At 41.3% G+C, this 26,676-nt stretch overlaps 1 protein-coding gene and 1 long non-coding RNA gene across 2 annotated transcripts in view; both read right to left on the bottom strand.

Moving 5' to 3' along the window:
* Positions 1 to 26,676, bottom strand: part of LOC136358081 (uncharacterized) — an 829,601-nt gene that overhangs the window by 157,590 nt on the left and 645,335 nt on the right. The window lies entirely within an intron of this gene.
* MINDY4 (MINDY lysine 48 deubiquitinase 4) overlaps positions 1 to 26,676 on the bottom strand; it is a 71,269-nt gene that overhangs the window by 1,304 nt on the left and 43,289 nt on the right. The window contains exons 14-17 of the mRNA XM_066313700.1: positions 20,687 to 20,750; positions 18,393 to 18,554; positions 7,910 to 8,090; positions 4,235 to 4,307 (exon numbers count right to left, since the gene is read on the bottom strand). Of these exons, the coding sequence (XP_066169797.1) occupies positions 4,235 to 4,307; positions 7,910 to 8,090; positions 18,393 to 18,554; positions 20,687 to 20,750 (480 nt within the window). The remainder of the gene's footprint in view (positions 1 to 4,234; positions 4,308 to 7,909; positions 8,091 to 18,392; positions 18,555 to 20,686; positions 20,751 to 26,676) is intronic.

Consider the following 26,676-nt stretch of genomic DNA (forward strand, 5'->3'; position numbering starts at 1 on the left):
ATTGTACCCCCTGATTTTAGGTGCCAAGGTTGGAGGTCTCTGTCCTGACCCTTCCTCCAGCCTCTCTGGGCAACAGAGAACCTTCAGAAGCAGCTGGCTCAAACAGAGACCTTCATGTTGGACAGAATAATCAGGGAATGCCCAATATGGGTACAAGAACTAACCCTAAATAACCAGAATACTCTCAGCTCTGTAGGCCATTTGCACCGTCCTGTTCAGCTCTGATCAGGATCTCCCTGACCCTGAGATCCTGTGCCTGGATCACTTCACTGAGCACCTGCCTTTGCTCCTGACCTTGGCTCCTCCAAGCATCCCATGGCTCATTTTTATGGTGATGTTTTGCTTTTCCTCTGCTGAGGTTCTGCTTTTCTCTGCCCTTTTTCCCCCTTCAGAATGACACTGAAGATGGGCACTGAGAACAGCGTTCCCAGGTGGAACTTTCTGGAACCTTCCACTCCATCTTCTTCATTCCTGGCTCTGCACGGACTGCCACAGCTCATGTGACTGAATGCAAAGGAGGCATCAATCCTGAATCTGCCACAAAATGTGTCCTCAAACCACGGAAAGAGACAGAGATCTGACCCAAAACACGGTGAAAGCAGGATGATGCTCTCCAGTCCCCTCCCTGAAGTGAGCCCACTCACTCCTCATGGCACAAATTCACCTTTGGCTGTGGCTTTTCTCATCTGCAAGGTCGTGGCCCACATTTCCTGGGAATTAAACTGTTACACTGCCAGAGCTGACTGTTAAATCAGCATATCTGTCTCGAAAATCTGTCCCAGGGCAGGGAGACATTGGTGAGGGGGTGGAGGGAACAGTGACTTGCCAGTGCCACATTCCTTCTGTCACCGAGGACAGGATGTGTCAGCAAGGGTATGGCAGCTCAGCCCTTGTGCTGAGCAAGCCAATTAAGTGTAAAACAAAACCAAAAGCTGAATTCTTGCAGCCTTCAGGGCAATGTCTCAAAGGAAGTGACCATCTGAGGGCTGTTGTGAAATTTTTCCTTCTGGGTTTTTTTTTTTTTTTTTCTTTGCTGAGAAAATTAAAATCAGAAAAAAAAATGCAGAGAGATTGTCTCCATCCCATGAATATTTAGCAGGAATACACAGCAGAGATGCCCCATGTCTTAAATTAAAAGCAGAATTTGTTTCATCTGAGGTCATTCAACCTAAATCTGGCATTTGCCAGAGGTGAGAGCTGTCCCTATCAGAGGGTCACAACGTCACCCTGAAACAACCAAATGGAAAAAACAACTGCCATCTGCTGTCCCCATTGGATTTTTCAGGTAATGCCATCAAAGCATCCCTTATTTTCCTGTGTTTATTTTCAAACGATTTTTTAGACCAAAAAGCAGCTTTTGGCTGTTTGCTTCTATGAGGCAGGTCCAAACTTTTTTATCCTCTTGCATCTGCCCAAGAAAAGGTGTCAAATAGTGAGGAATCTCACTTAGAGATGCTGAACAAGTCTTTTATTTACAAACAGATACAAAACTTCCTGCACAATGCAGGTGATCACTTCCCCACACTATCCCATGCCACAGTGTAACTCAAACGTGAGGCATTTTCTAGCTGCTGATTCAATCATAATTTATCAGATTAGCAAAAGGAAAACTACATCTGACCCACCTGCTCCAAGTACAACCTGACCCAAGGGTCACGCAGTTAACGGGAACTGAAGAGGAACAGGTCAGGCTCTGAACAATGCTCAGTCTGGAATTGCACTCAGTGAGCATCTCCTGTGCTGATAATCTGGTATTGTTCTGCAGCACATCAATAATTCAGGGTGAAATGCCCCGGCTCTGCTCTTCTCTCATCCACTAAATTCCCTTTGGGTGTTTCACTTCACATCCAACAGGTGAACTCACGGATCCCACAGCCTCATTACCACAGAGGGTTAACACAAAAAAATACTGCTAAATTCAGGTTATAATAGTGGCTCAGAGTTAGGTTCCCCCTCAGGCAGAGCTAACAGATGTTATTTCCTCCACTGCTGAGGATCAGCACTGTGATATAAGAGTATTCCTCAGGGAAGAACAGGATAAGTTGTCTGCACGGCATCTCCCAAAACAACCCAGGGATGCACATTCCAGACATCCCTGGGCCAGAATCCGACTGCTGCCTCAGATGTCTGGGGCTGAGAGCCACAAGAAAAGCACTTTTACTTGTCCTTTTTCTGGGGGCCTGCAGGTTACATTGATACCTGGTGGTCACTGCTCATTCCAGAGCCAGCTGAAGAGTTCCCTGCTTTAAACCCAGAACTGAACTCTCCTGATGTTTTATACAACAGGGAGTGAAAACATGAGCCTCCTCCTCCTGCAGAAGCAAAACTAGCCTTCTCTTCTGATAATGATAATAATAATAATAATATTGATGATGATGATTTAAAACTAAATGCAATCTCAGTCTATTACCAGTGCAGTTTTCCCTTCAGGAGAGGGTCAGAGAACAAAGAGCAAGGCAGATGTGAGGCACAGAACTCAGTGAGGTTCTCACAGGATGGTGGTGTTCAGGCACTTGGGCTTGTCATGGATTAAACCAGAACTGAGGCATGTGAATGGAAGGAACACTCTCAATTAACAAAACAATTAATGATAGTTAATTGTCTCAATTGTTCCAGACTGAGGAATTCTCCACCCTGCCTGAGAAATTATCCTGCATTTTTTGATGAGAGAAGTCTAATACAGAGCTTCATTATGAATTCTTCATCAAAATAAGTAACAGCTCTTTGCTTTATTAAAAATTAGTTTAGGAGAGTTTTCCACGGTTGCATGAGAAAAAAAAAATCCTTTTTTTTTATCCACTAAATTGCCAAAACTTTAGTTACTAGTTGGTTCTTACTTTTCCTTATACACTGTTCTGTAGTGGGAAGAAAAAGCTTTTACAACAAAAAGGAAAAATTTAACATGAAAAACCTTTTGCAGCGAGGCCACGCTTAAATAAATACCCTCAAAGCAAAGGGAGAGCACTGAAAACAAGGAGCCAGAGTGCCCAGGGCAAATCAGACACTGCTGAGAACGCTACAAACAAAATACACTGACACTGGAATTTGCTGGTAATTTACCTCTCCAGCAGATTAAAGCAGGGAACTTAAAATAAACAAACAGCAGCACTACCAACGCTGTGTAAGTCTGACACAATGCCAGGAATGGAAGATATTCTAAGAGTTTAAGCAGTTGCATGCATTATTCTCCCTGTGGGGCTTTCTGAGGTTGTACATTATTTATTTTACTTTGCAGTCGTGCTTATGTGTCACTGGAGATGAAGAATCAATAAGATCTGTATGTGCAGGAAGGCTGGACTGATGTCACTGCTGTCACCTTGCAGGATGCCTCTTCTACCTTCCAGTGATTTTCTCATCAACACACTGGCAGCCACTCTCCTTCCTTATTTATTTTCTGCTGGGATTTTTTTTTGGTTTTTTTTCAGGGCAAATTGTAGCAAGGACAGGAGGGAAACTGCAAGAGAAACCTGAAGCTGCCTTAACAAATGTTGTTTTGTTGACTTAACAAATGTTATGGTCTCTGACAATGAGGCTTTCACTTCTTGCTCCAGAGATACTCAGATAGTAACTTCCAAAGCCCTGCTGGAATTGATAAAAAGCTGAATTTTCTGCCCAGTTAAATTTCTCCATTTTGCTTCTTTCACGTCTCACTAAGCTGAAAATGTTCCCCATTAACTTCAGTGTGATTTGGGTGAATTGCTTATAGAGGCCTCAAAATGGCCATGAAAATCCCAATACAATAGGAATTCGCCTTGTAGGTAAGGAGAGAAAATGAGCAAAGGCCTGTCAGGAATGACTGCACAAGACCTGGTGTTTCGTGGTCCTGACAAACTCTGTGACAAATTGCCCACAGACAGCTGGAGAAAACTGAGGCTGTTCAATGGGGCTTCATGCACTGAAAATAACACCCAGGTCCCTCCTTTTGTTCTTCAGAAAATGGAAAAAAATGTCTCCTTTTCTCATTATACATCTGTCATCAAGCACTTTTGGGAAATCTAAATTTAGATTATTGCAGGTCCCTCTAAGAATGAACACCTTGGACAGTTCAGTGTTAATTAATTCGAAGTTAACACTGAACACACAATTAAATGTGTAAAACATATTATCACAGACTGGCCCATTAAGCATTAATTTTTCAGCTTTACTTGCTGAATTTTTTTTTTTTGACACTCCAGCTTCACATATATCACTTCTATCAACAACTGAATGTATGAAGAACTGTAATTTCACTTACTTTGTCCTAATACAGTGCTCAAGTGGAGGAGTAAGGTCATTTTCTTTATTTTCAGGGCACACCTGAGTCGTATCTGCAGAGACAAAACAGATATTGTTAGTGGCAGGGGAACTTTCTCTTCACACAGAACCCCACAGAAAAGAAGGTTTGAGTCCAAGCACTGTTGCACCCACCACTGATCACCATACCTGAGCCAGGTTAGATTGATCAGAGGTGGTTTCAAGGAAAACCACAGATCAGAAAATGAAATAATGTTAGAAACCATCACAGAGGTGGTTTCAAGGAAAAGCACAGATCAGAAAATGAAATAATGCACTGCAGGGCTGTCATGAGGCTTTCATTTTGCAATTGATGTTGTAATTACTGAGTAACTTCTGTTACCCAAAGGCTGAGGACAGTGTTGGTGCCACACTCGAACAGGAAACCCCAAGTCCAGTTTGAACTGGGTTAGGACTATTCCACCCTGGAAAAGAAGATTGTCCCTTCAGTGCTCAGGAGGGGATGATGCTGTGGGGGATGTCAGGGACCCTCCTCAGGCTCTGAGCATTCCTTGGGGATGGAGAGGCCACTGCAGCATTCCGGGGAAAACAGAGAGGTCACTGTCTCAGACACAGCATCTGTCAACAGTGAAAGTAGAGCTGAACTTCCCAGGGACAAAACATCCTGCCACCAGCTTGGATGTCAGTCTGCTCAGCTGTTTCCTGTTTTGGAGTCAGACATTTAAACTGCAGCAGAGCAGGGTTTGGTTTGGTTTTTTCTTTCTTTCTTTCTTTCTCCTTTTCTGTCTGTTGCCCAGCCAATGGATTGGCGTGAGCAGCACACGATGCCAAGGCAGGGAGCAGGATTTGGGTCTGCTCAGGTGAGAATGGTGTGGACAGGACAGGAGGGGATTGTCCTGAGCACTCACAGCTGCCAGTCTCAGATCCACCTGGCTCTGTCCTGTCACAGAAAGGACCTGGCTCTCCCTTGTGTGCTGAGCTGATGGGTACAAACACATTCAGAAAACTCTGGATGATTGCAAGGGTTGGAGTGGAGGGAAAGACAATATTTAAGAGTACATAAAGTACTGGTGATTTTCCTCAGGAGGCACACAGGAATCTTTTCAGTTTAAAAGAGCCTTTTTTATTGTAATGTTGAAGAGTTTTTAACACAGAATTTTAGAATAATAAAAGTTGAAACCTCTAAGAGCATGAAGTCCAACCATAAATCCAGTACCGCCATCATGTTCACTATTAAACCATGTCCCCAAGTGCCACAACGACAGGTTTTTGAACACTTCCAGGAATGGTGACTCCACCACTTCCCTGGGCAACCTGTTCCAGAGCTTGACAACCCCTTCTGGGAAGAAATTTTTCTCTAAACCTCTCGTGGTGCAGCCAAAGCCACTGTCCTGCCCACAGCCCTGGTGGCAGGACAGGCACATGGTGTGTCTGCCTCTCTCTCTCATGGCCAACTTTGATGAATTCTGTTATTTTTACACTTGAATTCTTACAATCAGAAGGTTTGAACGGAGTGTTTCCATACAAAGAAACAGGGAAAAAAGTATCATAAAGGTGTATCTAAAAGTAAAAGATAAGGAATATGTGTGTTCTACCTTTTAATTAGTGAGAAACTGAGTGCCAACACTGTTACAACTCTTCTCTGTCTCTCCAAAATTTCTACCACAATGGAAAAATTTATTATTATTTTCCACTCTTTATGATGGTATGTTGATGTCATTAACCTGCTTTTGTGAAGGAACTTTATGCTTCTTGTCTACATTTTGACAAATGGTTAAGTAGGAGAAGCAGAGCAAATTCTTAATATAAAGTAGCAACTGCTGCTTCTCCCAAAATGTAACTCTACTCTTCTGTCTTTTTTGCCTTTCTTGCCCAGCACAATGTCTTCAATATTTCCTGAAATGTGACCTTGAAGGTAATTTTACCTAATTATAACCAAGATTCCCATTTCAAGGAATTCAACTTCTTGCTCAAGTAAAGCAAAACCAGCTTTGCTACCCAGCAGCAGGGAGATGCTGCAGCTCCAGGTGACACTGCCTAAACATCATCCACAGGGGAAATACCAGCAATATTTAGCATTCTGCTATTTCCAGCTGCTCCTCTGTGCTGGGTTTAGATGTTTGGCCAGCGTTACACTTTTGGATCTAAAGTAATTGCAGTTTTCTTCCAGACCTAGCAAGGGATTACTGCACAACCAGAACCAGGCCAGCGTTTTTGTGGAATGATGAAAATCTTTCATTTTTACTGCCTTTTTGCAAAATTTCGCAGATAACAAAGGATTTGCTGAGACACATCCCTGGAAGGGGCTATGGCCACAACAAAGAGATATCTACAACTCCATGCACATTTTGGCTTTGAGGAGAAACACAAAGAAATGCCATGACAGGTTGGACAGCAAAGGGAAAAATTTATATGGGCTCTGGGCAATTTCTCATCCAGGGATCTTAGAGGGCTTGGCAGTTCTTGATTTTGGAAACATTCCTGGTGATGGGAAGACACATTAGGATGCCTGTTTTGGACCAGATGTTATGTGGTACAACACAACAGAAAAAAACATGTGTCTCGTCCTGTGCTGAGCTGTATCATCCACGCCACTTTTATCTGGGATGTGGGAACCAGCTGGCAACCACAGTCTTGTGAAAACTGATCATTTCTGGAGCTAAATCATCACATGAGCTTTACAATAGAATGGCAGGGATTTCCTTTCAAATAAGAGGATAAACAACAGGCACAAAGTTGATTGAACTCACTACCAAATCCTGTGAGGTGCTCAAATCCCCACCCCTCCCAGCACAGAAACAACTTTGCCACAAGGACTCAAGCAGAACACACAACACCCATCCTGTGCAAAAACCTGGATGTTGGTGCAAGCAAGGAATAGAGACAACTTGTTTCTAAAGAGCAGATTACAGTAAAGTGGCTCCTTAAGATTGAGAAGGAATTTGGTTATCAAAGAACCACAGACAAGATTGTATAAATGTACCAAGGGAAAGGAAACAAAAGGTGAGTGGGATATTATTAGCAAAGAGGGATTTAGTGGTGGAGAATGTACTGAAGTAGGTGCTTTCTAAGGATCAGAATACTCATCTAAATGCCTTCCAATTGAAGAAGTATTTACTGTAAAAGCAGCTGTGTAATTTGGCATGGTTTCCTAAAAGAAGGACTTTAACAAGTTGGAAGATTTTTGCAGGCTTGTGCTTCCAGGCAGGTAAGAGACTGAACTTTTTTAGCACCTTCTTGCCTTGAAGGCAAGGATTTCATGTTTCCTCACCCTCTCTGCTCATTTTCCTACAGGCATTTTGGGCGAGGAACTGGAGACCTGCACTTTCTGCCTATAGAAGCAATGTGAGATGATGTGAAGGAGTGTGAGATATATTTTATAGTCCTGGGAGTATGAATAAGCCAGAGATCACAACCTGTTCCTTGGGAACCACTGCCACTGGAAGATTTGCCAGTGTATATGGAGTGACACATGCTCACGTTTAACCCTTTCAAGAGCTTATCCTCAAAACCTCCCTGCGAAATACAATTAATCACCAAAACCAATTACAGAAATCAGGGAACAGCACCCAAATTAACATTCACTGCCTGCAACCATCACTGTATTATTGTATCCTCCTTTCTGCCCCTCCCAAGAGGTGAAATGCAGAATGCAGAGTCAGGGAGCTGCTCATACCCACTGTCAGCCGGATCTCCTCATCCTGGTTGGCCAAGCCATCGTAGTAATAGAGATCAAACCTCCGTCCCGTTTTCCAGTCACTGAGCAAATCCTTCTCCAAACAGAAAAGCACACTGAAGTGGCTTTCACTGCACACCAGCCAAATTGGGTACTTGGGGGTCTTCAAGTAACAGCCAACCTAGAAGAAAAATACAAAATAGCCGACCATCACTGGGGTTGGGGAGGAGAAACAATTCATTGTGGTGATGCCTTAAGTTCTGGCTTCCATGTATTTCCTGTTCTGTGGTGCCCAGGGGCGCAGCTCTGAGCTCACAGTCAGTGTCACTCAGCTCTCTGCACACAGCAGGGACACAAAACAAATCCTTGTCCTGCTGCACACCAAGGACACCTGGGACAAGTTTTCAGGCCCCAAAGCACCAACAACGGTGGCTGAAGGGAGAGAACAAGAAGGATGGGACTGCATCAGCTGCAGCTGGGACTGGACAATTCAACCCCAAGGTGCAAATGGACCCAAACTTATCAAAATGTGAGACCTCATGACCAGTCGTCCATTTTGTGACCATTTTGGGTCCACCTTGGCTGTAGCCCTGGTCAGGCTCTTGTCCTGCCCAAGGTGTATCATAGAGGCCTTTTAATAAATCTCTACTTTATTCTCTGGCTCTGTCCAGTCTCTGTTTCAGGTCAGCCTCCCCAAAGCATCAGTGGAAAACATAAAATTTGTAAAATCATTTATTTCTTGTAGTCCACAAACACTAACAAAGGCTCATTAGAGACTGTTGATGAAGCAGACCAGTAAAGCTCTGGTAAATCATGGAGCATTAAAGTAATTATTACTTTATGAGTAATGAGCCCTGAGTTATGGCAGGTAATGAAATGCAGCTGTAGTGCCCCCACAGCTAAAAAATCAGATCCCACATGAGCTGAACCAAAAAGATGCATGTTCTCTGCAACAGCTGGAAAACCACAGGAATGCAACATGGGATCAGTGGGAGGCTGTGCTGTCATTCAACAGTGACTGGAAACCAGGTAAGAGACTCACAGGATCTCAAGGGCCCTGAGACATCCCTGCCTGGGCAACTCAGCTGAGCCCAAAATCTTTTGTTGAGTAAAGAAAGTAATATATTTCCTTCTCTTTATCACCTTCTAGCTCACAGTCCATATATGTATTTTCAGCTATAGAAGAAAGCAATAATAGAAGCATTTGTTGGTTATTCTTTAAAATGAAATATGTTCATGTGAAAATAAAACTTTAACAAAAGCCATTTCTAAGCCTTTGTCCTTCTTTTGAAAGTAAATTTATAAATAACCTCAATATTCTCTAAGAAAGTGCATAAAAACTTTCATATTCATTCACAGAATTTTTAAATTAGAATACTCAAGAGATTTAATTTATAAGGGATAGAGGAAGGAGATACCAGCAGCACTGCAGCTGGGTTTTGTACCTTTGAGAAATTGCTTAGGGAAACTGAAATTTGAAATGAAGCCTTTTGCTTTCAGTGAAATCATTTTCCTTTCAGTCATTTTGCTTTCAGGACTTATTCACTGAAAAGGCCCTCATGGAAACTGAGGAAATTTTAACAGAAAAATCCTTATACATGATTTCTAGACACAGAGTTGTGGATGCAGCTCCTGAAGTGCAGCCCTCAGTTCTTCACCCTGGGCACTGGGGCGAATGGCAAAACCCAAAAGGGAGAAGCCAACATTAATTCTGTTGAAATCAAAACTCTAACCAGCACCCTAAGTGATAAGCAGTTCGTGTTTTCATCTTGAGGGACATTTAGAATTTATATCTGAAGTGTTACGAGTGCAAATTCAGCTGCCTTCCACAACGAGAATTTCTTCTGATGTTAGATAACAAGTCTCCAGCTAATTAAGTAACTGTTCTCTGACTCATTACTTTGCTAATATCTATTTAAAACAGCCTTTTATACAACAGTTTTGCTTTTCATGTAAATTCTTGGCTTGGAAGTAAAGAATTTTTTACAAGCTTCCAATAACACTCGTAACAGGAGTTATCAAAAAAGAAAATACTTTCAACAAAAGATGGCAAATTAGAGGGACACAGATGAAAAGATTCAGCTTCACAAACATGCATATTTTAATATGCAGATAAACCAAAGCCAAAAAGAACAGCCAGTCTCCTCCTAAAAATGTGTTCTTCCTACGTTTGTCTGCAAAAGCAACTTCCCAGCTTCATCAAACAACATCAGACAAAGATGAGAGAGATCCAGGACTTTCAAAGCCACGTCCACTCCAGCTCTCACTCACATGAACCATCCCCCTGAAGCCAGGACAAACTGTTCAGATGATTGAGGGCTGTAGGAACAATCTCCAAAAAAGTGTACTTTTTCATTACAATCCTTGCAGAAAGCAGCGAGGGCATGAACTTTGAGACAACTGAGAGAGTCTAAAAATATTGTAGCTCAAATCCTCCTCTCCCAAAAGAAGAGAGAAGTCTTCCTTTTGGTGGCATCAATTTAACCAGCTGAGGATTAGCTGCTGCCTTTGACACAGAGATTTTTCTCACCCAGGACTGCCAAAATTGGTCCTGCTCACTCCTGTGCCTCGTCCCCTTCTCCAAGGTTTTGTCCCTGCTGAAAAACCACTCAGCTTTCCTGATGCAAAACATGTTTAGTACAAAATACAATATGGACCATGCTGTAGACAAAGTAAGGACAACCCTCACTGTGAGGATTCCTTTGGTTGCTTCTTCAAGCATCAGCTGTTGTGTGGAGTAAAATCACTGAGTCATTTAGGTTGGAGAAGACCTCCAGGACCATCTGACTAACATCACCTTGACAAGCAGACCAGAGAACTCAGTGCCACATCCAGTGGTTTCTTCAACACTCCCAGGAAGGAGGACTCCAGCACCTCTCTGGGCAGCCCATTCCAACACCTGACCAGACTTCCAGTGAAGAAATCCCTGCTGATGTCCTGCCTGAGCCTCCCCTGGTGCAGCTTGAGGCTGTTTCCTCTTGTCCTGTCCTTGTTGCTTGGAAGAAGAGGCCAACCCTCACCTCACTGCACCCTCCTTTGCTCCAGGCTGAACACCCCTAACTCCCACAGCAGCTCCTCACAGCACTGATTCTCCAGAGCCTTCCCCATACACTGAATTATGCCCTCATTTAACTGGTCCAGCTGGTGAGACCTGAGTGCTCCCTCAGCTGCCTGACCAGCCTGGTTGGTGGCAGTAATACCGGATAAAACCTGGAATAAAACCCAGAAACGGGACAGGGAAGAACAGTTATGAACACCCAGTGACTCCTCAGGAAACCCCTCAAACTCAGCAGAGTGTCACAGAGTGTCTGTGCCATCCAACACAGAACCCTCATTTCCAGCGTCTTCCCTACATCTGTAGGGCTGAATTCCAAAGGCAAATCACAGATATGTGACTTGCATCCTTTCTATGAAATACTATTTTTGGTAAGAGCTCAAGGGCTGTGTTTTTATCACTATTCAAGTACTGGTTTTCCAGCAGGCTCATTCATCATTTTAGGCACAAGGAAAGTACGGGGAGAATGAATGAGGTGTCTTTTTGTGCTGCATGTTTTCAATTCCTATGGAGATGTCTTGGGTTGTAGTATAGGATTTATTCTATCACCATCTTCATGAACTGATGAATCCAATTGTTTGAGCAGGGCTCTTCCCAAACTCCCTCCCTCTGGGTGCCTTCAGTTCATGGCCCATCAAATGCCTTGTGCATGACTCACAGATAATCCCTCCAGGGGTTATCTCTCTTTAATGGGCCATCAAGGACCTCCTGGATGACTCATCATCCCATTGTGAGATGCCCCGCCCACGGGGAGGAGCCAAACATTCTCACCTGGATATAAGCTGGGATTTGGGACAGTAGAAGCAGCCCTCATCTCCTGGATTTCCAGAGGACCAGACCTTTCTATGAGATCACTGCTTCAGGAAGACCACCTCACCTGGACTGCTTCCATCACCCTGATCAGGCTGTATTCTGACTCTGTCAGTGGTCATTTTGTATTATTGCATTTATTTTATCTTTTTCCCCTTTTCTTATAATTCAATTGTATTTCTAACTTGGAGCCTCTCACTCGTTTTGCTTTCAAACCACGACAGGAGACTTCCCTAACCCTGATCTCTCCCTTACAAAGCCCTCCAGAATGCTCATAAATTTCAGGGACACCATTCTGATCTTTGGGAAACACCAATTTTTCAAAAGCAAGCACCTTCCAAGGGCTCATTCTCCACCTGGAATCTGTGTGTATTCACACAATGGTGAAATTCAACCTAGAATTCAACCAAGATAAATACTTATTGCTGGAGAATTATTCCAACAGATCTGCCAGAGTGAGTGGATGGTACCTCATCATTCAGCCCTGATCTGTCCCTTGAACAACGCCATCTCTTGGAATCTGAATTCCAAAAAGAAACAAGCAAGAGAACATGACACCAAAACCAAGCAGGGTAACTGGATATGGCCAATCTGATGACATTTTTCTCCAGGAGTTTTATGACTTAACATAATTTCACCTCCTTGCTTGTAGGACTTTACTATTCATTTTCCAGTTACAATCAATCATTCCTTGCTTTATGTTTCTTTCCCTGAATATAGCTGCTAGAGATGTTTATTTGAGAAACAATCACAGCATGTAATGGTTCCACAAAGGGCAGGGTTCTGTCAAAATGAGGAATTTCTGGTAGTACCTAATCCAGCAGGATTGACAGGCAAAAGGATAATTACACAAAGCTTTCAGAGTCACAGGCAACAGCCCATTGTTTGTTCTGTCAGTGTTTTATTCCCCACAGCTGCAATGACCTTTTCTGAATGAATATTGAACAATGTCTCAGGGGTGTTAAGAGTGAAGGGGTAGTGGTGTAAAATCAGACACACCTTTTCAGCAGCCCCTGGGGGAGCAGTGACCCCACTGACCCAGGTCACTCATTCCACCAGCACCCCTGAAACAGCAAGTCAGCCCCATCACTGCTGTATCTGCAGGTAATTCAGGGACAATGTGAGGGTAAAGTTATGGCCACTGCCAAATGCTTGATTTCAATCAGATTGAGAAAAATAAAATTAATGCATATGAGATCTGACATTCAGAGTATGCACTATGTCAAGTAAAACAGAAATTGAAGAGGTTTTAGCCATATATTTATAAAAAACCAGCAAAAGCTACTGCTACACTAGAGCCTTAGGTAATTTCTCTGAAGCTTTGGATCCTTTTGGGGTTTTTTTTTGGTTTTTTTTTTTTTTTTTTGGTGGGGGATTTTTGTGGGTGGGTGGGTTTGTTTGTTCATTTGTTTCTGTAGAAAAGGAAACCTTTCTAGTAATGAACTGAGGGGAAAAAAAGACATGACTAAAGAAGAATAGGAAGAGATGTGTGTTAAATCCTGGGACTCCCAAAGCAAAGAAGAGACTCCTGGAAAGCACTTCCCTTATACTGCCATGGTGTAAAAGGAAAACAGACCTCAGGGTGCCAGGCAGCCTCAAGATCTTTCCTTTATCCCTGTCCCACTCAGCTGCTCTTCTGAAATGTCCCAAAAATATGAAGAAATTTTGAAGGAGTATCAGACCCTCACTCAGATTTCAGCATTTTGCCATTTCCTCACTACACACAAAGTTTATAGCCCACTTGAGGGAGTTACATCACTGCAATGACAAGGACAGGGCAGGACTCAGCCCATGGAACACTTCTCCATTTATTTCTAGGCCCTCTAATGCAGGTTAGCCCTTGGGCTTTGGCTGCAAAATCAAATAAGCAAGAGATTGGTATTGTCAGAAATTCAGACCCTCCCATTCATCAGTGATGCAGGGAGTCAACTGAACTCTAACTTAAAGCATTTTCAGCCTAAAGTGAGATGGGATAAATCCAGATCCAAATGCAGGTGGTGTTTATAATCTAGAGAGACATGTGGAAAATACCTGACTTATCATTTTCTGCTTTACCTCTTTGCAAAGCACACAGAGCTTTTCTAAACATGTGGGCTTTGTTATCCTTGTTGTCTTAAATAAAAACTCTGTGATTGTGTTTCATCTGGAAGGATGTTGACAGGGAAGCATTGCCAATACCCCAACAACAGTGGCTGGCCTCTGGGAAAATAACTGACCATAACTCAGAGGAGAATAGGAGTTTTCTTCATTAAAGAAAACTTCAGTTCCAGGCTAGAAAGGGAGATGTCAAAACAAGGAATGAAGAACAGACTTTCTCAAAGGCTGATGCTTTGTCAGCCTTGTTTTCAGTCAAATTTGAATGTACTCCATGTTTTTGCCCACAGTGACGCTCACTAAAGTCTTACATAAACAGCAGCTTCCTTTGCTTGCATCTGCAGGGCACACCACTTACCCCTATTCCTGAAAAATAAATGGAACACTGGAGCCAACCATCAGTTTCCATTTTGCACTCGTGTGTTTTTGTGGTATGTTTCTCAAATGAGGAGGTTCAAACCCTCTTTCTAAACTTTCCCCTCCACAACCCCACTCAATGGCCTGCCTTGAATCCAGCCCAGCTGATGGGGAAAAGAGATTGTTTAGGGGACACATTTCCCTGGGAATTAGGTTATAGGAGGGACACCCCACAGGGCAGAAACACAGGTGAGGTGCCAGGAGACAAGAGCACATGTGCTGAATTTCATCTTGTCACAGCACAGAGTGATTTCTTCAAAACAGGACAAAAACTATCATTTCCCATCTATGGAATTTTAATGAATAAATTCTGTTTGCTTCTGTTGCTTTACTCTGCCTTTTTGAAAAAGAAACGGGGAAAATGTCAGTAGCTTCTTTGTCAATGCCCTCTCGGTTTTCAGAGAAGCAAAAAACTAAAAAGCACCAGGTCCCTTGAAGTGCTGGCAGCTCAGGCAGGGGCTGGGACAGTCAGGAATCAGAGTAGGGGTAATTTGGGAGGTCAGACAACAGCAGGTTTAGCTGACAGGACAGCTTGAAGGAGGAGAGAATTGGTGAAAACAAAGACAAATTAGAGAGAAGTCTCAAAAGAGACAAAAAACATTGAATATTTCAATTTCTTCGCATACTACAGTACACACCTGAACAGTTTCAAAAAACATTTCAGAAGGATGGTGAGATTCATCAGCCAGCACCACACTGCCTTAAAAATGAGAGATTCAGACCTGTGCTCATCTCAGTTCAGCCAGGAGCTTACTGGGTAAACACTTTGACTTTTATTCACCTATTACCCCTCTGTGTAATGTGGAAATAACATTTACCTCTCTTGCAAAGCACAGATCTGCTGATAGGAAATGGCATGTAAATGTTCTGTATTATTGTTATTATTATCATTATTCATGTTAATTAGCACTGTGGTGTTTGTCAATTGGTTATTACATTATTAAAGAATTAGCAAGTTTTTGAATGATAATAAGGATAATAATCTCTTAAATTTATTACCTGAGAATGGAGATCATTTTCCCCTTTTTCACTGTTATTTAATGACCTGGCACAAACATGAGGAGCCTCTGTTTCCATCTCTTCCTACTTTTAAGGTCTCAAGACATTTTGAAAGGAAGAATTTCATCATTCTAGGTCTTTTCACCTGCAATTTTTAACGTGGCATTTAGGCCAAAGGCTGTGACCCAAACACAGGGATTTTCCTCACCAAGGAGTGCTAAAATTGTTCCTGCCCACTCCTGTGCCTTGTGCCCTTCTCCAAGGTCTTGTCCCTGCTGAGAAAAACCACTCAGCTTCCCTGAGACTGAACTGCTGGATCCTGCAGCTCAGCAGACAGAGGAAACCCCCAGCAATTGCATCTGGAAACATTTCTGTTGCTTGACATGCTCTAAATAAATCCCAGGAAACCTAAAATCTCAAATTGGGCTCCTCAGTTAAATGTGTAAGATCACATGGGATTGATATTTCTTAAACACGGGCTTAGCACAAAGAAAAGAAACCCAAAGATGTGTAAGCAGCCTACTGAAAAGTAGCAGAATCAGAATTTCAGCTTTTTTTTCCCCCATTAAAATCCGGAATCTCACTGTGAAACTAAACGTTTGCACATGAAACAGATGGAATGGATCCATCTGTCATTGGGAAACAATTTGTAGCAAGTAATTACAGTGCAAAAAAAAAACCCTCCAGGGAGTTTGGTGATACGTCAGGGCCGAGAGTGATGATTGAACATTAACAATTCCAGACAAATCACTCAGGGCACACGTTTTTCTCATCAGCAAAGATAACACAGGATCCACTGGAGGAGAAGAATGGATGGGGAACAATCACTGGAGGAAAAAGGATGGATGATTTTCTTTGGATTTGCCACTGCTGGAGTTTTGAGGATTAATTCACGTGTCCTCACAGTATCTGCAACTCAGAAGCCATGTCAAGGGAACTGTGGATCACACACATAACATAAAAAATGAGATTAAATGGTAGAGAAGTCTTCCTCTTGAATATCCTGTCTTAAATGTGTTGGTAAAGTTGGAACAAGTCTAGAGCAGGGAAATAAAAACAAGCTTTGGACAGGATGTGCTGATAAAAAAGGGAGGCACTGTTACATCAGCTGCAAATGCCCAGCGGATGGGGATGAATTGTTTAGGGGGCAAGTTGGATTATGAGTAAAATTATAATTAGAGGAAACTAAGTAAATGAAGAGTCTGACTTATTAATAGTATTTCCAAACACAGGCACTGAGTGGCAGATATTAAAATCCCCAAATTCACAAGGACCTGCAAATCTTTATTTGGATCTATTCATGTTTTAGAGTAGAGAAAAAATGGGTGAGAAAAACTCTAAGATCACAGTTATTTGCACTAAAATCAATTTAAAAATGGCCATCTGAACAAAAAGGCAAGAACTTCATGGATACATGTTTTTAAAAGAAACCCTGCTATATAACAGGACACAAAAATATCCTGAGTTATCCCCTCAGAGACTGGCTGGATGTGACCTAAAGGGAGTTTTCTGACTCCAGTGTCTATGATTCACCATATAGCACGCTCAGGATTTTCTTACTCCTGGAAACAAAAAATAAACCCAACCAAAAATGACAGTCCTTTTCCATGGCTGAGTTCAGTTACCAGCCTCAGAGCCACACTGTAATTGGATGCTGAGAGGAATAAAAGAGTCACTTTGAAAGACAAACTCTATTCTCAGTTCCACCTCTGCAAACTGCCACTAACATTTCATTTTTCCTGCACTACTCAAAGTTTTATAACAGGAAGCAGAATCTGGCCCCTCCGGCTCAAGCCACAGTGGAGACTCCCCAGTTTGGGGCCAAAATCCACCAGAGTCTGACTTTTGTGCCAGTCCTAAGCAGACATTGCCTCTGAACTGAAATGCAGAGAACACCCAGATGTTCTTAATAAAAACCAGGACAACTTGCAGCAGATGCCCAACTGGTGTAGACTCTTAATTAAAAAAAAAAAGGAAACTACGTCTACTGGAGTTTCTGTAACTGATTAAGTCACTGGCTTGGAAAAACAGATCCCTGCTCATGAGTCCAGCTCCAATGTAAGAGCCCAGCAGTAGAAACAGATCCCCTCTACCATGTAATTTGCAGAGTAAGTGGAAAATGGTGTCTGAATCTCTGGGTAACTTATTTTATTTTTAGAGGGCAGGTGGGTAAGAAATAGCTCTTACCTGCCCTGACCTCATTTACCATTTTGCTATTCCCGAGTCATTTTCCTCACTGGAGAATGGAAAAAAAAAATGCTGCAGTGGTGCATAACCATTTTTTGAGGGTTTAAATGTCACACTGTTTATAGAAAAGAAAAAAAAGTGTGAACTAGACACAGAAGCTTGTTTATTTTTAATCCACTCTGTTCTGAATTAATCTGATTTGGGTACACTGATAAGCTGTCCTGACTGAATTCAAGCCTTTTGCAATCCCGTGAATAATGTAAATTATTGTGCCAATTAAAAATAACAAAAACTGTAATTTGCCAGTAGCAGGAGAATGTAGCTGACTTCAGCCACAGAAGGAGTTAAAATTAAGCTCTGTTTTCAGTCACACATTTAGATCAGATCAGTACAAAGAAATCATTTGGCAATCACTTTCAAACTTTTATAGAGGTGCTGCTGCTGCAAATGCAGGTGGGACTGCTACAAGTATCTAACAAAAGCAAGAGAATTTCAAACGATATTCCTGCATCAAACACAAGATTGGCTGTTTAGGACACAATATGTCATTAGGAAAAAAGTCAATCCTGCCAGCCTCCACCTCCTGTTGATGGAGAACCAGTGAAATCCTTACACAGTTTTTTTCCTGAGGTAAATTAATACCTGTCATGCCTTTGAAAGTTTTCATCTATCTTTTCATTTTCATGATGACTACAATTAAAATACGACTATCAAAAGCAATTAAAGGGAGCAATCCCATTGCATTAACAGCTATTTTAATTGTCTCTAATTTTTATTTTTACTGGTAACAGAACCACCACTACAGCAGAGAAAAGATAAACTGAACCAAGCCAGTAATTTCTTTGCTGCTTTACTTACTCCAGGCTGATTTTAAAAGCAATTTTCTTCTTTCTAATTAAACCAGGAGAATGGAAAACCTACCTGACAGACATCATAGTGCTCAAACAGGGACAGCAAACCAATGTCACTGCGACTGGTGATGCCTTTCAAAATGGTGATGTTGCCATTCCCAGAGTCCAGCTCTATCACATTGTTGAAAACATTGGACACAGCTTTGCCAGTCAAAAGCAGGTTCACCAATTCCTGTTTGGGACATGTTTAAAATAAAGAAAATCAAACCAAAACTCAAACAGTAGTTAATCAGGACAAGACTGATTCAGGATTGATAAAAGTTACACTTGCACATGACCCCTAATTTATGTAGTGGCTTTAGGTTCATGGTTAGGATTAAAATTGCTTATAAAAAGAGTCCAGATATTTTGGTCCAAGTCTCCCAAAGTAAAATGAGGAAGTTATAAAATTACAGAATATCCTGAGCTGGAAGGGACCTACAAGGATCATCCAGTCCAGCTCCTGGCCCTGCACAGACACCCCAACAATCCCACCCTGTGCATCCTGAGAGCATTGCCTAAAACCCCCTGGAGCTCTGGCAGCCTTGGGAATGTGCCCATTCCCTGGGGTGCCTGGGCAGTGCCCCACCACCCTCTGGGGGAGAAAACCTTTTTCCAGCTGTGGGTTGAACTTTTTGTCCAAGGATGCTGTGAGAAACAGTATTGAAAACTTTGCTGAAGTCCAAATATTAGAAGAGTTTTCAATTCTCATCCTTCTGGAGGCAAATTGCTGATAATTTATTTACTCTCACATCCAACTCTCAAACATCTCCTATGTGTGTTGTTTTGGTGTCTCTTCTTCTCCACAGTGAAAAAGTACAGCAGGAATGATATAAACCCAAAGCCTGCACAGCACCACATGACATTTCTGTATGTGCTTAGTGAGATATTTTGTATGTCGGACAAGATTTGTCAAATTATGATTCTTTCTCACTGATTATTTCTGGCTGAACTGAAGTCTCCTTCAGTAAGATATTTCCCCACATGGACCCAGATCACTAAGAGATTCATATTTCCTAGAGATGATTGCTGATTATTTCCTCTCCAATTGAAGCAGGGGTGTGCCAGAGGCTAAATACCTGTGAGAGGATGGGAGGCATTTGCACACATGAGTGTGCCTGAAGTTCAAGGACAGAGCTATGGGATATTTTTTCTCAGCTACCCTCCCACCAGAACCAGCTGAGGTGCATGAAAGCAGAGCCTAGCAGCAGACTGTGCTGCAGCAGTGAACCAGCTCACTGTTAATAAATAACATATGGCGAGAAACAGGAGGGGACATAACAAAGAGAAAGTTTCCAGAAAAAAATACTGCAAACTACCATGCCCAAAGACATGAATAACTCTTGGTATGGCCAGTTTGGAACTGGATTTAAAAACACTGCACGCAATTACAGCTCTGTGTTTCTCCTGAAGGATTCCCCGGAGTTTATAGGCTTTTAATGGTATTTTTGCACTTCTTATTCATCATCACTGATGTTCTACCACGTTCTTGAGGAACCATTGTGTGGCCACAATACAAAAGTCCTCTAGGAAGAAGAGAGGAACAAGAAGCTTGTCTTTGGCAGCCAGAAGGGCAATAGATAGAATCCTGGAATCACTGAGGAGCTGAAGGATCAGTCATGGAACCTCAGGCACCTTTCTGAGAGGGCAGGGAGGGAACAGAGTGATATCTCAGCACTGAAATCAGCCAAAGAGTCCCAAAGAGGCAGATGAGAGCAGTGTGAGCATACGGACACACAGGTACAGGCACGTGCAGGACAGAAAACCAGCCTGGAAAACAAAACCTCTGAAAGCAAAGACAAGAATGTGCCAAAACACGGGGGAAAAGAAGAAAGGCTGAAGGTGCCTTGACGTTATGGGGATAAGGGGAAAAAAAGAGGAAATTGATAGAGATTTTATTGCAGCCTTCCAACACCTCAAGGGGCTGCAAAAGAGCTGGAGAGGGACTTTTCCCAAGGGCATGGAGTGATGGGACAAGGGGGAATGGCCTTCAGCTGAAGGAGTGTAGGTTTAGCTGATATAAGGAAGAAATTCTTCACTGTGAGGGTGGTGAGGCCCTGGCACAGGCTGCCCTGAGAGGATGTGGATTCCTCACCCCTGGAGATGTTCAAGAATAGGCTGGAAGAGGCTTGTAGCAAGCTGGGACAGCGGAAGATGGGAAGGGTTGGAACAAGATGAACTTCAAGGTGAATTTTGGGTTTCCAACTCAAACCATTCTGTGATTCCATGACTCTGTGACTTAAAAAATGAGCAAAGCCATCCCTTCCCAGAGGTCAGCTGACAGCAGAGGCCCAGGACACCTCCAAAACTGGGCCTTGGACTCACCTGAGTGCAGTAGCCGTGGCTGCCGATCAGGCGGTTTGTGAGCACATCGAAGTCATTGCGCACCCTGCAAACACAAATGTAAAACCGATTAAATCCAAGTACAATTGCTGCTTTTCGTTAGGCCTAACGTCTCTAAATCTTACTGAAAAATGAAGCTAAACTGTTACCCAATCATAAATACAGCCCTGTATTTTCTGAGTCCTTTCAAGGTGATTTTTTACATGGCAAAAAACAAAAAAACAAAACAAAAAACCCCAAACAAAAAAATATAAAAAAAAAAAAAAAACCAACCAAACAAAAAAAACCAACCAAACAAAAAAAAACCAACCAAACAAAAAAAAACAAACAAAAAAACCCACAACAAAACAAGAAAAACACCTCAACTAAACCTGTGGGAAGCAGAAGTTTGGTAGAGCTAGGCTTGAAGGAAATTGCCATAGAGGAGGAAAGAAGTCACTGTCACCACTAGCCAGAATTTTAGAAATTAGAAATTTCTGCACTGTTTATGTGACAGAATCACAGAGTGGGTGAGGTTGGGAGGTCCCTTGGTCCACCCCACCTCTGGTAGCTAAAGCCAGTGTCCCAGGTCCAAATCTGGATGGTTTCTGAACCTCTCTAAGGAGACAGACTCCACAAAGCACCTGGGCAACACATTCCAGTACTCAGATAAGATCTGCTATTTGTTATGCCTGTCATAAATACTTGTAATATATGCATACAATCTGTACACCACATTGTCCACGAAAAAAAGAAGGGGGAAAAAACCCCAAAACAACAAAACCCCTGTAGGTGTCCCCATTTATAACTGTGCTGTGTGGCCCCTAATTATATGTTGTGACACCAAAGAGAAAAGTCTGAAATTGCATTGCCCATAATTATGGAGTAATGTGTCCCCAAACTAAGTTCACTCTCCCAAAACTCCTGGAATTACTGAATTAGTGATTGGTTGATGGCCTTAACCATAAAGGTTTTAACTGTGATCAGTTTTTATCCTGCAGATATAATGGAATTGCAAATATTATTTTATACATGAATAAATGTTTAATCTAGGTTGGAGGAAAAGCAATGAACTGTGTTCTGGGAGAGTTGTGGCAATAAAACCCACCGATTAATTCTATGGGTCATAAAAAAGCTATTTTCCTTCAGTATAAAATATGCTGATCTCAATTGTTTTGACTCCATCCTGATTTTGATATTGCTACTGAGGTTGAGAGAATGCCTGAATAATGATCAGTTCAAACTTTGTTATTCCACACACATCCAGGCTCCTCCTTCTCCTTTGACTTGGCAAATCTATGCATACAAATGTCCATGTTTCTTGACAATTAGCACAATTCATTTTGTTTTAAAATGAAAATATTTTGTTTCTGACAAAGTAGGAGTTGAATTGATGTGGTCAGGTTAAAGCTAGCTGGAAATTTTTCTTTAACATTGCTACACATGCTCCATTAAAATTCATTTATTAAGTAAAAAGCAAGGATGTTTCCTGCCTTCATCCCAAACTTCAAATAATTATATTTTCATAGGTTTTCTTTGAATGCCAAAATCAGAATATAACATATAATTTTGAGGTTTACAGCCCTAAAAGTATTCAAAATAATTTGGAAAAAGTCATAGTCGTGGAATCACAATTCCCAAATTTTAGATAATTATTTTCTCACCGGATTTCTTTGAATGCCAAAATCAGAATGTAATATATAATTTTGAGGTTTACAGCCCTAAAAGTATTTAAAATAATTTGGAAAAAGTCATAGTCGTGGAATCACAATTCCCAAATTTTAGGTGATTATTTTCTCAAAGGACTTCTTTGAATGTAATGTATAATTTCAAGGTTTACAGTTGTAAAAATACTTAAAATTATTAAGAAAAAGTCACAGCCACGGAATCATAATTCCCATTTTGAAAAAATGCATTTTATCCCTTTTGCAGAAAGCACATTTCATCCCTTCTGAAAACCCTTATTTTAAGGACAATTTAGAAGCCGGCGTCAGACATAACAAAGCGCCACTGACGTCTCCTGCCCGTGTGAAATCAAAGGCAAGGCTGGGGAAAACGTGCCCGTGACACAGAAAACTCCCTCGTGCACCACTGCAAGGCATGGATGGAGTGATAAAAATCTCTGGATTTCGGCCATTCCTCAGTTTTAGCAATGAGTTTTCATCTCGCCAGCGCCGCGGGCAGAAGGGCCAACATGCGTCAGTCGGGGACGAGGGGACATACGCCACACACAATGGCAGGAAGCTCTAATCCCATCTGTAGGCACAAACAAGCTGGGAGCGTGGAGGTGGATCTCAGCTCTTCCAGGAGGAGGACAACATCTGCCTTTGCAATCAGCCCCGCCGGTGAGGAACGCGACGTCAGGCACGGGATTTACACCTCCGCTCAACGCGCCCGGGGCTCCTACTCCTGCCTGTCCCAAAGGCTCCCCAGCCTCCCTGCAGGGGTGTCTGCTGTGTTTCAGCACTCTGTGCGTCGTAAAAACATCTCATAGTCACAGTTCTGTGACTGGTTTCTGCTGGGAGAAACTGGAGGGAATGTGGAGACACTCACGGGTGATGGAGAAATGGGAAGGGTTTGTTCGGTCTTCTGCCCTGGCTTCCAGATGTCAATACAGACATCATCTATAAATCTTTATCAGTAATATGGAATTTTTATCACAGCATGGAATTGCCCATTTATAATTTTTAAATCACTTAAGAACAGATTGAAAAAAAAAAAAAACATTGCTTTGAAGCCTTTTGAAGTCTTCTAAGTATCCCAGTGATCATCAGACAACGATTTATGGCTTGACTCTGTGAATCCCTTTTTAATTTACAGCCCAACACTCCATGTGCTGTTGTAACAGAATCACAGATCAGCAGACACTAAAAAGCAACAGCGTTAATGGTAAATATTCCTTTTTTGTGCTGTATTATCATTATTTTCCAATGTTGTGACAGTTCATAATCCCGCCTGCAGAGTGGCAGCAAGAGTAGAACAGTGGAGTTTGACTCTCCTGGTAATATTACAAAGTTTGTTAAAAGTAAATAATTATTCAAGCAGAAAGCAAAATACTGATTTTTAAAATCTCCTGAATAAAGATTTTAAATCAAGCATGTGTTCCATGTGCAGTTTTCCGCAGAAATCATTCCCTGTGCTGAAACGAATCAAAAAGTTGACAATGAGACTTTGCTAAATTTCAGGTCACTTGTAAGATCTCCCAGTCTGATTTTTAATTTTAGTTGTAATGTGTGTGATGTGCTTTATGCCTGCATGAAACCAGGGAAGACAGAGTTTGGATTCTAAAATATATACAGAATGTGGATGTGTTCTAATATGCTCAAAGAACTTAAATAACATGGCAAAACTCAGCTCCACATGGTTCATTCACTTTGTACTGTTCTTCTTAAAAATATTTCTATTAAAACCGGTTTTTTTCCCCAAAAAAAAAAGTTGTGAGCCCTTATCCTGAGGCTTAGCTGTCCTTTCAGCCCTCATGCAAGCAAACTTTTTTTTTTCTCACATTATTATCACACAAAGTGAACATCATTATGTGGTGAAACCAAAAGATGCGTAAGGTGGCTTCAGAGTAAAAATTTATAGCAACTGGAGAAATCTCCTCATGACATAAATCACCAAAACACAGCTGGTGTGAGTTATACCCCCTTTTTCGTGTTTTTTAATGCTGCTGGGTTTAAGGTAGGGATGCCTGAAAGTCCTTCCAAAAAATGTCTTTATAATATATAAGTTCGTTTTCTCTTCATGCTCCTGTTGGTGAATCTGTGTTTCTCTTCAGCCTGGTTGTAAATGTTTGTTTCAAGTTATAAATAATGTGTTTATAAAGGATGTTAAGCGCTGAAGGTGGGAGAGATGTTCTGAGCCAAACCTCTGAGTGCTCTGAATTGTCACAGCCCTACTGACACGATTTGCTGACTTCCAATCAGTTATGAGAAATCTGCCTAGAAATCAATCCATTCTGGGATATAAAAAAAAAATAAAATAATAATTAAAAACCAAACCAAACCAAACCAAAACAAACCCCACACATAACAACAACAAAAACAAAACAAAACAAAACAAAACCAAAAAACCCTAAAAGCTTAAAAAAACTAAAACTAAAAGATGGACAAAACCACCACTTGATAGAAGAAACTGTAATGTCATTATAAACCTCAGCACCAAAGGTTCATTGATAAAATTCACTTCAGTGATCTGTATGGACTCAAAAAAGTTTTAAAACTGCATAAATAGAAATCCAAAATATAAGTATTTTGAGCACTGGAATCTCTAATACAACAAAACCTGCAATCAGATGAACTTTTCTTTAGGAAACACTAAGTGAAATAAATCTTTCTCAAATGCCTCACATACATTTACTCTCAATTTACTTCCAGGAAAATTCCTGACAAGTGTTCAATGGAAAATAATTTAATGTTGAATACAGAAGTCCCACAGAAACTGTAATAGTAGGAATAATCCCAGACTATCACAGTATGAGTCAGTTCGTGCCATAGGTATCCCTTGGCTTGATAACAGAACAAAATAAAAGCAAAATATTAATACAATATAATATAAAAGATAGTAATAAAATAAAAAAATTTAAAAAATGGTGCATTTGGGTGAATGCTGGCTGGTTTCAAGTCCTTAACTCTGAGGCAAAGCTGCCACAGCAAATGGGTGACCTCACTTTGTTCATGGCAACAGACAGTCACATTAACAAACACACAATTACAAGTCTACTCCCAAAATAGATTTGGGGCTGGGAGGGAGAAAAAACTCACCTGCAAGCATAAGGATTTCAAATAATTACAATGGGGATGTGGAAAATGACAGGATGGGTGACTGCCTTATTGTGTAAATGTTCCAGAATATTTCTCTCTTTTTTTTTTTTTTTTTTTTTTTTTTAATACTGGCACATGGCAAAAGTTTCAAACGAATGTTCAAAGAAAGACGGAAGAGTCTCTCTCAAAAAAATAAAAAAAAAAATATTGTTTGGGATTCAGACCAGGGAGAGCAAGGAAGTGGCTTCATTCTTTATTTATGACTTTTGCCACATACCTGCTAATTTCACAAAATTCTTAAAGTGGTCTGAGGTCCTCGTGCATGTTAATTCCTCAGCTCTGCTGCTCCAGAGTGCTGACAAACCATGTATTTATGTTTCACAGGGATAAATCTCATAGGAAAAATGATTAATCTATTTGCATATTCAACCCACTATTAATTTTTTTAAAAGAAATTATCTTTCTGAGTGATTGCAGTGTCCTCCTGAGTGCAATAGAACAAGCAAAGATATTAAATCTGTATCTATCTCACCACACTGACCTCAACAGCTGAATGATCTGAATGTGTGAAAGTAACCTGCTGAAATTCAGCCAAAATCTGACAATTTATTTGTTACTGCCACATTTTGTAGCAGAATCACATTTATTCTTCCACACTTCTGCAGTCTTTTGATCAATATACTTAATTTCACTAAAATCAAAAGAATTTCTGAAAAGCTTTGATTCACTAAAGGAAAGGAAAGGGGAAAAAAAAAGATTAGAAAGATGAAAAAGCTGATCAATCACTTCAGGGCAGGATTCCTATCACTGATTTCTAGATCTGAGGATGAACACATAAGCAGGCAATCCCTCTGGAATTCTTTAAATTTGTAAGCATGGAGAGGAACTGAAGACAATTTAGGTGACTTTGCTTAGGTATTCTGCAGAGTAGAGGAACAACCTTCAGGAAAATTCCCGTTCTCCATCTGATGAACACAAAGTAAAAGGAGCCTGCCACAACCTGGCCATGGCCATCAAATTGCTAAACACCAAAGACTGGAGGGATAAGTCACAAATATTCTGGCACTCAAGACAGACTTCTTTATTATTTTTTAGATTAAAAGCTGAGAAATTATAAATAAGGTTGATATAGAAATAAAAACACCCTGTAGTCATTCTTTGAAGAGGACTCCTCAATTGGACAAACCAATTTAAAGTTCTAAGTTAGTTTACTACAGATTTTAGCTCAAC

The sequence above is a fragment of the Sylvia atricapilla genome, chromosome 1 (genome assembly GCF_009819655.1).
Source record: "Sylvia atricapilla isolate bSylAtr1 chromosome 1, bSylAtr1.pri, whole genome shotgun sequence".
Lineage (NCBI taxonomy): Eukaryota > Metazoa > Chordata > Aves > Passeriformes > Sylviidae > Sylvia > Sylvia atricapilla.